Below are 13,998 nucleotides of genomic sequence, written 5' to 3'. Positions count from 1 at the left end.
CTACAGCTGCGGCTACAACAACTACAGCTGCACCCACAACAACCACTGCAGCTCACTCAACAACCACAGCTGCAGTTATCACAACCACAGCTGCTGCTACGACAACAATAGCAGATCCCACAACAACCACAACTGCTCCCACAACAACCCCAGCTGCTCCAACAACAACAGCAGCACCAACGACAACTACAGCTGCACCCACAACAACCACTGCAGCTCACACAACAACCACAGCTGCTGCTACGACAACAATAGCAGATCCCACAACAACCATAGCTTCTTCCCCAACAACCGTAGCTGCTCCCGCATCAACTACAGCTGCTCCCACAACAACCACGGCTGCTGCAACATCAACAACCATCCCCACAACATCCACGGCTCCTGCAACATCAACAACCATCCCCGCAACAACCACAGATGGTCTTGCAACAACCACAGCCATCACCACAACAACTACAGCCATACCCACAACAACCACAGCAGCTCTCACAACAACCACAGCCATCCCCACAACAACCCCGGCTTCTCCCACAACAACCACAGCAGCTCCCATAACAACCACAGCTTCTCCCACAACAACCACAACTGCTTCCACAACAACCACAGCAGCTCTCACAACAACCACAGCCACCCCCACAACAACCACGGCTGCTGCAACATCAACAACCATCCCCACAACATACACGGCTGCTGCAACATCAACAACCATCCTCACAACAACCACAGATGCTCTTACAACAACCACAGCCATCCCCACAACAACTACAGCCATCCCCACAACAACCCAAGCTGCTCCCACAACAACCACAGCAGCTTCCACAACATCCACGGCTGCTGCAACATCAACAACCATCCCCACAACAACCACAGATGGCCTTGCAACAACCACAGCCATCCCCACAACAACTACAGCTATACCCACAACAACCACAGCAGCTCTCACAACAACCACAGCCATCCCCACAACAACCCCGGCTTCTCCCACAACAACCACAGCAGCTCCCATAACAACCATAGCTTCTTCCCCAACATCCACAGCTTCTCCCACAACAACCACAACTGCTTCCACAACAACCACAGCAGCTCTCACAACAACCACAGCCATCCCCACAACAACCGCGGCTGCTGCAACATCAACAACCATCCCCACAACATTCATGGCTGCTGCAACATCAACAACCATCCCCACAACATCCACAGCTGCTGCAACATCAACAACCATCCCCACAACAACCACAGATGGTCTTGCAACAACCACAGCCATCCCCACAACAACTACAGCCATACCCACAACAACCACAGCAGCTCTCACAACAACCACAGCCATCCCCACAACAACCACGGCTGCTGCAATATCAACAACCATCCCCACAACATCCACGGCTGCTGCAACATCAACAACCATCCCCACAACAACCCCAGCTTCTACCACAACAACCACAGCAGCTCCCATAACAACCACAGCTTCTTCCCCAACATCCACAGCTGCTCCCACAACAACCATAACTGCTTCCACAACGACCAGAGCTGATTCCATAATAACCACAGCATCCCCAATGACAACTATAGCTGCACCCACAACAACCACTGTAGCTCACACAACAACATCAGCTGCAGTTACCACAACCACAGCTGCTACGACAACAATAGCAGATCCCACAACAACCACAACTGCTCCCACAACAACCCCAGCTGCTCCCACAACAACAGCAACACCAACGACAACTACAGATGCGGCTACAACAACTACAGCTGCACCCACAACAACCACTGCAGCTCACACAACAACCACAGCTGCAGTTATCACAACCACAGCTGCTGCTACGACAACAATAGCAGATCCGACAACAACCACAGCTGCTCCCACAACAACTCCAGCTGCTCCCACAACAACAGCAGCACCAACGACAACTAGAGCTGCTTCTACAACAACAACAGCTGTACCCACAACAACCACTGCAGCTCACACAACAACCACAGCTGCAGTTATCACAACCACTGCTGCTGTTACTACAACAATAGCAGATCCCACAACAACCACAGCTGCTCCCACAACAACAATAGCTGCTCCCATATTTACAACAACTGCTCCCATAACGACCAGAGCTGATTCCATAACAACAGCAGCAGCACCAACAACAACTACAGCTTTGGCTACAACAACTACAGCTGCACCCTCAACAACCACTGTAGCTCACACAACAACCACAGCTGAAGTTACCACAACCACAACTGCTGCTACGACAACAATAGCAGATCCCACAACAACAACTACAGCTGCACCCTCAACAACCACTGTAGCTCACACAATAACCACAGCTGAAGTTACCACAACCACAACTGCTGCTACGACAACAATAGCAGATCCCACAACAACCACAGCTGCTCCCATAACAACCACTGCTGCTCGCATAACAACTGCAACTACACCCACAACAATCATATCTTCTCCCACAACAACCACATTTGCCCCCATAGCAACAGCAGCTGCTGCAATAACAACCACAGCTGTGTCTACAACAACCACAGCCATCCCCACCACAACCACAGCTGCTCTCACAACACCCACAGCGGCTGCTACGCCAACTACAGCTGCTCCCACAACACCCACAGCTGCTCTGATCAAAGTTACCACAACACCGGCACCTCCACCACCGGAGGTGAAGGTGGAGTTCAAATTAGAGCAAAACTTCACGGCAGACTTGAATAATACATCTTCAGCAGAGTTCCATGCATTAGCAACCATTGTGGCTACAGCGGTAATTTCAGTTTTATATTCTTTAAAAAAAATACTGTTCATATTTAGTAGTACTTTCTATCAGGTTCATAAAGAGGGATTTTATCCCCCAAATAAGTTTTCATATTTGTCATTATGTCAGACATTTTCCCTCAAATTGTGCATGTCAACATTTAAGTTTTCAAGATAATTTGCTAAAATTGGTTATATCACATTTACAGTTGGACACAGTTTACCAAAACAAATATGGATCCCGTTTCAATCGCACAGAGGTCCTAGGTTTCAGGTAGGTAGTTATTCTTGAGTTTGTATTTTTACTTTGGGCCATTCTTGGAATTAATTTTAAGATAGACATTGTATTCATCAATTATTTTTACGGTAAATGATTAATTTGTGTAAGTGTTCATAATTGTCATAGCATTTAAATATGAATCTGCTTTACTGACGGTATCATATGAATTGTTTTTCATTTTGTTGTTTTACAGTAAAGGTTCAGTTGTGGTAGACGCTAAGCTGATATTTAACAATGCCAGCTCAGTCCCTGAGTCCAGTGCGGTGGTCACAACTTTGACAGAGAGTGTCTCAAGCAACAGCTCTAATTTCTCTCTCCCAGTGAACACAGCTTCTATCAGGGCAACAAGTATGACACCTTCATTTTGTAAATTCTGAACTCTTAGTAACTCAATATTTCCCTGCACTCTCTCTACCTCATGTTCGTAAAATACCAAGTTATCATACAGCTGCACTTCTTTATATGTCTGCATTTTACTTTTCTATGTTTCATTATATTATATGAATTATATTGATCTGGTCTCTATATCACTTAACTGTTCAACAATATAAGAACATTATGACAACTGACACAAATTCCTGTAAAGAATTGTTGATTGGATATTATAAAGCCATCTATTCTATCTTTTCATGTTCCAATATAATTCTGATAGTTAACAATGATCAGATGTTGTTGAAGCTGTGTGCAATGCTTAATGTTTTATAAAAGACTTATTTTCTTTGAGACCAGTACATCTTCTATTATACGTACATCATGACGTCTGATTATTTGCTGTCTTCCAGGAGCTGTGTCAACCCCAGCTCCAACTACTACTTCTACTCCGGTTCCTCCAATGTCAACAACGTATATGGTCGTGCACGCAACGTCCGCCCCTTTGAACATGTCAACGCAGCACATTACAGTGAATGCAACTTCGGCCCCCTCAAACGTGTCAACTACAAACACGGTAGTTGACACAGTAGTCAACACAACAGCCCCTGCAACGAACACAGTAGTCAATGCAACGGCACCTCCAACTACACTAGTAGTCAGCGCAAAAGTTCCTCCAACTACTCCAGTAGTCAATGCAACAGCTCCTCCAACTGCCCCAGTAGTCAATGCAACAGCTCCTCCAACTACTCCAGTAGTCAATGCAACAGCTCCTCCAACTGCCCCAGTAGTCAATGCAACAGCTCCTCCAACTGCCCCAGTAGTCAATGCAACAGCTCCTCCAACATCCACAGCCATCCCCACCACAACCACAGCTGCTCCCACAACACCCACAGCTGCTCTGATCAAAGTTACCACAACACCGGCACCTCCACCACCGGAGGTGAAGTTGGAGTTCAAATTAGAGCAAAACTTCACGGCAGACTTGAATAATACATCTTCAGCAGAGTTCCATGCATTAGCAACCATTGTGGCTACAGCGGTAATTTCAGTTTTATATTCTTAAAAAACAATACTGTTCATATTTAGTAGTACTTTCTATCAGGTTCATAAAGAGGGATTTTATCCCCCAAATAAGTTTTCATATTTGTCATTATGTCAGACATTTTCCCTCAAATTGTGCATGTCAACATTTAAGTTTTCAAGATAATTTGCTAAAATTGGTTATATCACATTTACAGTTGGACACAGTTTACCAAAACAAATATGGATCCCGTTTCAATCGCACAGAGGTCCTAGGTTTCAGGTAGGTAGTTATTCTTGAGTTTGTATTTTTACTTTGGGCCATTCTTGGAATTAATTTTAAGATAGACATTGTATTCATCAATTATTTTTTACGGTAAATGATTAATTTGTGTAAGTGTTCATAATTGTCATAGCATTTAAATATGAATCTGCTTTACTGACGGTATCATATGAATTGTTTTTCATTTTGTTGTTTTACAGTAAAGGTTCGGTTGTGGTAGACGCTAAGCTGATATTTAACAATGCCAGCTCAGTCCCTGAGTCCAGTGCGGTGGTCACAACTTTGACAGAGAGTGTCTCAAGCAACAGCTCTAATTTCTCTCTCCCAGTGAACACAGCTTCTATCACGGCAACAAGTATGACACCTTCATTTTGTAAATTCTGAACTCTTAGTAACTCAATATTTCCCTGCACTCTCTCTACCTCATGTTCGTAAAATACCAAGTTATCATACAGCTGCACTTCTTTATATGTCTGCATTTTACTTTTCTATGTTTCATTATATTATATGAATTATATTGATCTGGTCTCTATATCACTTAACTGTTCAACAATATAAAAACATTATGACAACTGACACAAATTCCTGTAAAGAATTGTTGATTGGATATTAAAGCCATCTATTCTATCTTTTCATGTTCCAATATAATTCTGATAGTTAGCAATGATCAGAAGTTGTTGAAGCTGTGTGCAATGCTTAATGTTTTATAAAAGACTTATTTTCTTTGAGACCAGTACATCTTCTATTATACGTACATCATGACGTCTTATTATTTGCTGTCTTCCAGGAGCTGTGTCAACCCCAGCTCCAACTACTACTTCTACTCCGGTTCCTCCAATGTCAACAACGTATATGGTCGTGCACGCAACGTCCGCCCCTTTGAACATGTCAACGCAGCACATTACAGTGAATGCAACTTCGGCCCCCTCAAACGTGTCAACTACAAACACGGTAGTTGACACGGTAGTCAACACAACAGCCCCTGCAACGAACACAGTAGTCAATGCAACGGCACCTCCAACTACACCAGTAGTCAGCGCAAAAGTTCCTCCAACTACTCCAGTAGTCAATGCAACAGCTCCTCCAACTGCCCCAGTAGTCAATGCAACAGCTCCTCCAACTGCCACATTAGTCAATGCAACAGCTCCTCCAACTGCCCCAGTAGTCAATGCAACAGCTCCTCCAACTGCCCCAGTAGTCAATGCAACAGCTCCTCCAACTGCCCCAGTAGTCAATGCAACAGCTCCTCCAACTGCCCAAGTAGTCAATGCAACAGCTCCTCCAACTGCCCCAGTAGTCAATGCAACAGCTCCTCCAACAACCACAGCCATCCCCACCACAACCACAGCTGCTCCCACAACACCCACAGCTGCTGCTACGCCAACTACAGCTGCTCCATCAACAACCACAGCTACTCTGATCAAAGTTACCACAACACCGGCACCTCCACCACCGGAGGTGAAGTTGGAGTTCAAATTAGAGCAAAACTTCACGGCAGACTTGAATAATACATCTTCAGCAGAGTTCCATGCATTAGCAACCATTGTGGCTACAGCGGTAATTTCAGTTTTACATTCTTAAAAAAAATACTGTTCATATTTAGTAGTACTTTCTATCAGGTTCATAAAGAGGGATTTTATCCCCCAAATAAGTTTTCATATTTGTCATTATGTCAGACATTTTCCCTCAAATTGTGCATGTCAACATTTAAGTTTTCAAGATAATTTGCTAAAATTGGTTATATCACATTTACAGTTGGACACAGTTTACCAAAACAAATATGGATCCCGTTTCAATCGCACAGAGGTCCTAGGTTTCAGGTAGGTAGTTATTCTTGAGTTTGTATTTTTACTTTGGGCCATTCTTGGAATTAATTTTAAGATAGACATTGTATTCATCAATTATTTTTTACGGTAAATGATTAATTTGTGTAAGTGTTCATAATTGTCATAGCATTTAAATATGAATCTGCTTTACTGACGGTATCATATGAATTGTTTTTCATTTTGTTGTTTTACAGTAAAGGTTCGGTTGTGGTAGACGCTAAGCTGATATTTAACAATGCCAGCTCAGTCCCTGAGTCCAGTGCGGTGGTCACAACTTTGACAGAGAGTGTCTCAAGCAACAGCTCTAATTTCTCTCTCCCAGTGAACACAGCTTCTATCACGGCAACAAGTATGACACCTTCATTTTGTAAATTCTGAACTCTTAGTAACTCAATATTTCCCTGCACTCTCTCTACCTCATGTTCGTAAAATACCAAGTTATCATACAGCTGCACTTCTTTATATGTCTGCATTTTACTTTTCTATGTTTCATTATATTATATGAATTATATTGATCTGGTCTCTATATCACTTAACTGTTCAACAATATAAGAACATTATGACAACTGACACAATTTCCTGTAAAGAATTGTTGATTGGATATTAAAGCCATCTATTCTATCTTTTCATGTTCCAATATAATTCTGATAGTTAACAATGATCAGATGTTGTTGAAGCTGTGTGCAATGCTTAATGTTTTATAAAAGACTTATTTTCTTTGAGACCAGTACATCTTCTATTATACGTACATCATGACGTCTGATTATTTGCTGTCTTCCAGGAGCTGTGTCAACCCCAGCTCCAACTACTACTTCTACTCCGGTTCCTCCAATGTCAACAACGTATATGGTCGTGCACGCAACGTCCACCCCTTTGAACATGTCAACGCAGCACATTACAGTGAATGCAACTTCGGCCCCCTCAAACGTGTCAACTACAAACACGGTAGTTGACACGGTAGTCAACACAACAGCCCCTGCAACGAACACAGTAGTCAATGCAACGGCACCTCCAACTACACCAGTAGTCAGCGCAAAAGTTCCTCCAACTACTCCAGTAGTCAATGCAACAGCTCCTCCAACTGCCCCAGTAGTCAATGCAACAGCTCCTCCAACTGCCCCAGTAGTCAATGCAACAGCTCCTCCAACTGCCCCAGTAGTCAATGCAACAGCTCCTCCAACTGCCCCAGTAGTCAATGCAACAGCTCCTCCAACTGCCCCAGTAGTCAATGCAACAGCTCCTCCAACTACTCCAGTAGTCAATGCAACAGCTCCTCCAACTGCCCCAGTAGTCAATGCAACAGCTCCTCCAACTGCCCCAGTAGTCAATGCAACAGCTCCTCCAACTGCCCCAGTAGTCAATGCAACAGCTCCTCCAACTGCCCCAGTAGACAATGCAACAGCTCCTCCAACTGCCCCAGTAGTCAATGCAACAGCTCCTCCAACAACCACAGCCATCCCCACCACAACCACAGCTGCTCCCACAACACCCACAGCTGCTCTGATCAAAGTTACCACAACACCGGCACCTCCACCACCGGAGGTGAAGTTGGAGTTCAAATTAGAGCAAAACTTCACGGCAGACTTGAATAATACATCTTCAGCAGAGTTCCATGCATTAGCAACCATTGTGGCTACAGCGGTAATTTCAGTTTTATATTCTTTAAAAAAAAATACTGTTCATATTTAGTAGTACTTTCTATCAGGTTCATAAAGAGGGATTTTATCCCCCAAATAAGTTTTCATATTTGTCATTATGTCAGACATTTTCCCTCAAATTGTGCATGTCAACATTTAAGTTTTCAAGATAATTTGCTAAAATTGGTTATATCACATTTACAGTTGGACACAGTTTACCAAAACAAATATGGATCCCGTTTCAATCGCACAGAGGTCCTAGGTTTCAGGTAGGTAGTTATTCTTGAGTTTGTATTTTTACTTTGGGCCATTCTTGGAATTAATTTTAAGATAGACATTGTATTCATCAATTATTTTTTACGGTAAATTATTAATTTGGGTAAGTGTTCATAATTGTCATAGCATTTAAATATGAATCTGCTTTACTCTGACGGTATCATATTAATTGTTTTTCATTTTGTTGTTTTACAGTAAAGGTTCGGTTGTGGTAGACGCTAAGCTGATATTTAACAATGCCAGCTCAGTCCCTGAGTCCAGTGCGGTGGTCACAACTTTGACAGAGAGTGTCTCAAGCAACAGCTCTAATTTCTCTCTCCCAGTGAACACAGCTTCTATCAGGGCAACAAGTATGACACCTTCATTTTGTAAATTCTGAACTCTTAGTAACTCAATATTTCCCTGCACTCTCTCTACCTCATGTTCGTAAAATACCAAGTTATCATACAGCTGCACTTCTTTATATGTCTGCATTTTACTTTTCTATGTTTCATTATATTATATGAATTATATTGATCTGGTCTCTATATCACTTAACTGTTCAACAATATAAGAACATTATGACAACTGACACAAATTCCTGTAAAGAATTGTTGATTGGATATTATAAAGCCATCTATTCTATCTTTTCATGTTCCAATATAATTCTGATAGTTAACAATGATCAGATGTTGTTGAAGCTGTGTGCAATGCTTAATGTTTTATAAAATACTTATTTTCTTTGAGACCAGTACATCTTCTATTATACGTACATCATGACGTCTGATTATTTGCTGTCTTCCAGGAGCTGTGTCAACCCCAGCTCCAACTACTACTTCTACTCCGGTTCCTCCAATGTCAACAACGTATATGGTCGTGCACGCAACGTCCGCCCCTTTGAACATGTCAACGCAGCACATTACAGTGAATGCAACTTCGGCCACCTCAAACGTGTCAACTACAAACACGGTAGTTGACGCGGTAGTCAACACAACAGCCCCTGCAACGAACACAGTAGTCAATGCAACGGCACCTCCAACTACACCAGTAGTCAGCGCAAAAGTTCCTCCAACTACTCTAGTAGTCAATGCAACAGCTCCTCCAACTGCCCCAGTAGTCAATGCAACAGCTCCTCCAACTGCCCCAGTAGTCAATGCAACAGCTCCTCCAACTGCCCCAGTAGTCAATGCAACAGCTCCTCCAACTACCACAGTAGTAAATGCTACTGTAGCTCCAACCGCTCCGGTAACCTATTTGACTGAAACACCAAATATCCAAGTACCAACTATCCAAGTACCAACTACCCAAGTGCCAACTACAAAGACAGCCCCAGCAACAGAGGAACCATTGACCAGCCCTCAACTGTCACTGCAGTTCAGCCTGACATCTAACTTTACTAGCTCTCTGAGCAACAGCAGTTCACCAGAGTTCCTGGCATTGGCTAAACAAGTGTCTACACAGGTAACTTACATTTTATTTAATTTTACCAAAGATAGTGCCCTTAGTTTTCTTGAAAGGCTCTCCACAAAATCATAACCATGATCATCGTTGTCATAATTCATCATATGGCTTCTTGATACCAGCCACACATGGTTGAATTGTTAATATAACATAACTTTTAATTCCGTATCCACTTTTTTCAGCTGGATAACTTGTTCAAAGCTGAATTTGGAGACAGATTTATTCAAACTGTTGTCAATAGATTCTGGTGGGTACATGATTATAATTTGAATGACTTTGAAAAAGTGTGGATGATGAAGAAAAATAACATTTCTATGAATATTGTTAATTAGGATGCCTTGGGACGGGTTCTTACTGAAGTAACGCTTTCACAAGATATTTAAAAAATCATATTATTTTCAGGTCAGGATCAATTGTGGTGGAGTCTACGTTGATATTCAACAACATCAGCTCAGTGCCTAACACTAGCCTGGCAGCACAAACTTTACAAACTGCCATTACTTCCAACACCTCTGGCCTGACCTTGCCTGTCAATTCATCTTCCATTGTGGTCACGCGTAAGACAATTCACCAACACATCACTTTACTTTTTCTCATACACTACTTTATTGCAATATGTAAACATTTCATTGAATGTTGCAATTTTGCAGGCACTACTACAATAACTACTGCAGCTCCAACCGCAGCAACCACCACAGTTGCAGCAACTGCTGCTCCAACTGCAGCAACTGCTGCTCCAACTGCAGCAACTGCTGCTCCAACTGCAGAAACTGCTTCTCCAACTGCAGCAACTGCTGCTCCAACTGTAGCAACTGCTGCTCCAACTGCAGAAACTGCTGCTCCAACAGCAGAAACTGCTTCTCCAACTGCAGCAACTGCTGCTCCAACTGCAGCTGTCACCACGCCACCTCCAACAGTGGCCACCACCACCAATGCTGCTCCGGCGGCAGCCACCACCACTGCTGTCGCATCAACTGATCCTCCATCTTCTAGTGAAGGAACCCTGAGTCTTCGGTTTAGCCTCAACCAGATGTTCACCTCAGATCTTGCCAACTCGTCCTCTTCAGCATTCAAGGCTCTGGCTGGCACAGTGGTCTCGGAGGTAAGTAGCCAGAGCCCTTATCATCAATATACACCACACCAGAGAGACTAGATATGAGTGGGCGTCCTATTGTTAGATAGAACCAAAGATTATTCAGTATGAATATATCGTACTCTGGGACCTCCCCATCCAGACTTTTTTACGGTCTTCTTAGTGGACATGAACCCTTGTGCCTGCCTAACAGCTGCTATGGGCAACAGCGAGTGCAATGTGCACAACATGGGAAACATTTACAGTTTTGCATGTCAGTCATCAAGTCTTCAAGGTACATAACTTTTAAAATGCAGAAATACATCCAGAATTTTCTCGCCAATTTCGTGGTATCAAATTGGTAGTTACAGTCTTGTCCCATCGCTGCAACTCCCGTATGGACTCGGAAAAGGCGAAGGTCGAGAGCCGTGCGTCCTCCGAAACACGACATAACCAAACTGCTTCTTGACACAATGCCCGATTAACCCGAAACCGGCCGCACCAATGTGTCGGAGGAAACACCATACCCCTGGCAACCCTGTCAGCGTGCATTGCTAGAGTTCGATGGGACAAGAACATCCTGGCCAAGCCCTCCCCTATCCCAGACGACGCTGGGCCAATTGTGCGCTTCCAAATGTTTTATTTATTTTTACCTTTATTTAACTAGGCAAGTCAGTTAAGAACAAATTCTTACTTTCAATGATGGCCTAGGAACAGTGGGTTAACTGCCTGTTCAGGGGCAGAGCAACAGACCTTGTCAGCTCAGGGGTATGAACTTGCAACCTTGCGGTTACTAGTCCAACGCTCTAACCACTAGGCTACCCTGCCGCCCTAAATTGGGCTCCTGGTCATGGCCGGCTGTGACAGAGCCTGGATTCGAACCAGGATCTCTAGTGGCACAGCGCCTTAGACAACTGCGCCACTCAGGAGGCCCAGCACTGTGAGTTCTGACCCTGTTTACATTTTTACGTGAATGATGTTAAGCTTTGCTAATCGTATTTAAATCTTTCAATGCAGGTGAACAGGATTTTTGTTAACACCCTGAGCTTCAATCGTTCCATTGTCAACTCATTCAAGTGAGTATGAATTCTCATTACTGACTGACTTAAAAACTTTGATGATGACAGCAATAATGATAATGATTTCTGTGGGTTGTCCATTTTCTTTCCTAGGAGTGGCTCCGTAGTTACCAACATGACACTCGTGTTCAGTAACAAATATTCGGTTCCCAGTGCAAGCAGCGCACAGGAAACTTTCAGCAGCAGTTCCACCTCCCTGAACATCCTACAGGGCAGCGTCAGTGTTGGTAAGTATTCATCGTCACCATACTACACATCTGTAAGAGCAAAGTCAACATTTGAACAGAAACATTAAAAGACATTCCACTTTTATCATCCAGTGAACCATATCTTTATTGTTCCTACTTTTTCAGAGTCATCAGTCAATTCAGGAAGTGCTCCCCGACCCACTGCCTTCTGTCTGTCTGCCTTGCCTCTCACGTTGGCACTGCTAATGGTACAGTTGCTGGCTAACTAATAGCTTGTGTCATAGCTGCTGTGGCATTGGCTTGACCAATGAACATGACCAATTTTGACCAATTTTCCAGCTCTCATAGAGACACCCTTAAGATGAATGACCTGCTTTGGCAGAAGAATGCACAATGGACTGTACCTGTGTTAATTACAAAATGAATATGTATTTCATGTACATACCCACAAGTACACAAAAACAAAATCATACCTAAATGTACTTTTTGATGTCAAGTATGATATTTGTGACATTCCTTAAGAATTCGTGTTGGGTTTTTTTCTGCTTGTGAGTATTGATATTCATAGTATTGATAATTAAGGGATAAAACAAAGGTATGGATTTTTTTGGACAAACCAATGCTAAAATGTATGCGACAAGGTAAAATGCCTATACCTTATCTTTCAAGTGACAGTATTTTCACTTATCCATATAGGCTCTCAAAGACATTACTTATTTATTTGCAGCTTGCACATGTTTTATCTGTTAGATTTATATGGAAAATAATTTTAAAAAATGAGAAAACCTTTCCTGCAACATGAGACATCCAAATCCTATTGTATAATTTGTTTGCTTTTGTATTGCCTTTTTAATTACAAACTGCTTGTAACTTCTGCATTTAACTTCTGCATTTAACTACTCCATTTAACTACTGCATTTAACTACTGCATTTAACTATTGCAGACCAAATACCTTTATGATATTTACATTGAGTTATTTTGGGCATATCACTGAACTGTCAAAGTGGCCGAGGAACTAATGCAGACCACTGCCCTGTTTTAAAAACATTGTAACGTCTTACCTTGTTAATAATATTCAATCCAGTATGTAAAACCCATAGAAGTACATTTTCTTCATTACTGTTTTAATATAATTCTATTTTGGGTCATGTAAGTGCGTTGAATAATTCATTTATAAATCATTTACAATATGAGTTACCATGTGAGTAACAACTTACAAGCATGCACCTCAAATTATGTTATGAACAGTAATCATATATTTATACTGAACAAAAATATAAAACGCAAAAGTCCCATGTTTCATGAGCTGAAATAAAAGATCCTAAAATGTGTTAACATCCCTGTTAGTGAGCATTTCTCATTTGCCAATATAATCCATCCCCCTGATGGGTGTGGCACACTTTACATGTTGTGTTTATATTTTTGTTCAGTATACCTATTAAATTAACATTTTGAATTAAACATTAAATCAACTTTTTTATTTATTTCAGAAAGTACTGTTCCAATTTATAAACACAGTAGAAACTGGTGACTTGCACACAAAATTGAAATATACCAGTTCATATTCTGAGCGATACCATCAATATGAATAATACATCAAGTTAGTTTAGAAAATGTGTGAGGTGTTTTTGCAATACGGTCATTCAAATTATACAATAGCTAATGCAACATATGGACTATAAAACTAAATGGGGATATCAACGACAGTAGGGGAAAGTGTGTAGACGGATCCTAATTTAACCAGGAAGTAAGAGCATGATTTGGTGGCAAGATCA

At 42.2% G+C, this 13,998-nt stretch overlaps 1 protein-coding gene and 3 long non-coding RNA genes across 4 annotated transcripts; all 4 read left to right on the top strand.

The window, feature by feature from the left end:
• The first annotated feature begins 5,985 nt into the window (after positions 1 to 5,985).
• On the top strand, positions 5,986 to 7,676 carry LOC135507326 (uncharacterized). Its single transcript, XR_010450646.1, has 4 exons — positions 5,986 to 6,261; positions 6,460 to 6,524; positions 6,725 to 6,879; positions 7,312 to 7,676. It is a non-coding gene; the product is annotated as an uncharacterized LOC135507326 (long non-coding RNA).
• Positions 7,677 to 7,875: 199 nt separating this feature from the next.
• On the top strand, positions 7,876 to 9,516 carry LOC135507323 (uncharacterized). The gene is made up of 4 exons (XR_010450644.1): positions 7,876 to 8,171; positions 8,372 to 8,436; positions 8,639 to 8,793; positions 9,228 to 9,516. It is a non-coding gene; the product is annotated as an uncharacterized LOC135507323 (long non-coding RNA).
• Positions 9,517 to 9,525: 9 nt separating this feature from the next.
• Positions 9,526 to 10,416, top strand: LOC135507324 (uncharacterized). Its single transcript, XR_010450645.1, has 3 exons — positions 9,526 to 9,883; positions 10,066 to 10,130; positions 10,286 to 10,416. It is a non-coding gene; the product is annotated as an uncharacterized LOC135507324 (long non-coding RNA).
• Positions 10,417 to 10,516: 100 nt separating this feature from the next.
• LOC135508583 (uncharacterized) lies at positions 10,517 to 13,696 on the top strand. Its single transcript, XM_064928853.1, has 5 exons — positions 10,517 to 10,580; positions 10,693 to 10,985; positions 11,973 to 12,031; positions 12,128 to 12,261; positions 12,388 to 13,696. The coding sequence occupies exons 1-5, from the start codon at positions 10,517 to 10,519 to the stop codon at positions 12,489 to 12,491; spliced, it is 654 nt and encodes a 217-aa protein (XP_064784925.1). The 3' UTR covers positions 12,492 to 13,696.
• The last annotated feature ends 302 nt before the right edge of the window (positions 13,697 to 13,998 follow it).

Source organism: Oncorhynchus masou, chromosome 21 (genome assembly GCF_036934945.1).
Source record: "Oncorhynchus masou masou isolate Uvic2021 chromosome 21, UVic_Omas_1.1, whole genome shotgun sequence".
Lineage (NCBI taxonomy): Eukaryota > Metazoa > Chordata > Actinopteri > Salmoniformes > Salmonidae > Oncorhynchus > Oncorhynchus masou.
The sequence above is the reverse complement of the archived record's forward strand: the minus strand, read 5'-3'. Positions and strand labels throughout refer to the sequence as shown.

Coding starts and splice junctions, on each gene's coding strand:
- LOC135508583 (XM_064928853.1), top strand. CDS start 10,517: ATGTTGCAATTTTGCAGGCACTACTACAATAACTACTGCAGCTCCAAC. Junction 10,986..11,972: donor CTGGCACAGTGGTCTCGGAG/GTAAGTAGCCAG, acceptor CTTTCAATGCAG/GTGAACAGGATTTTTGTTAA. Junction 12,032..12,127: donor TCCATTGTCAACTCATTCAA/GTGAGTATGAAT, acceptor TTTCTTTCCTAG/GAGTGGCTCCGTAGTTACCA.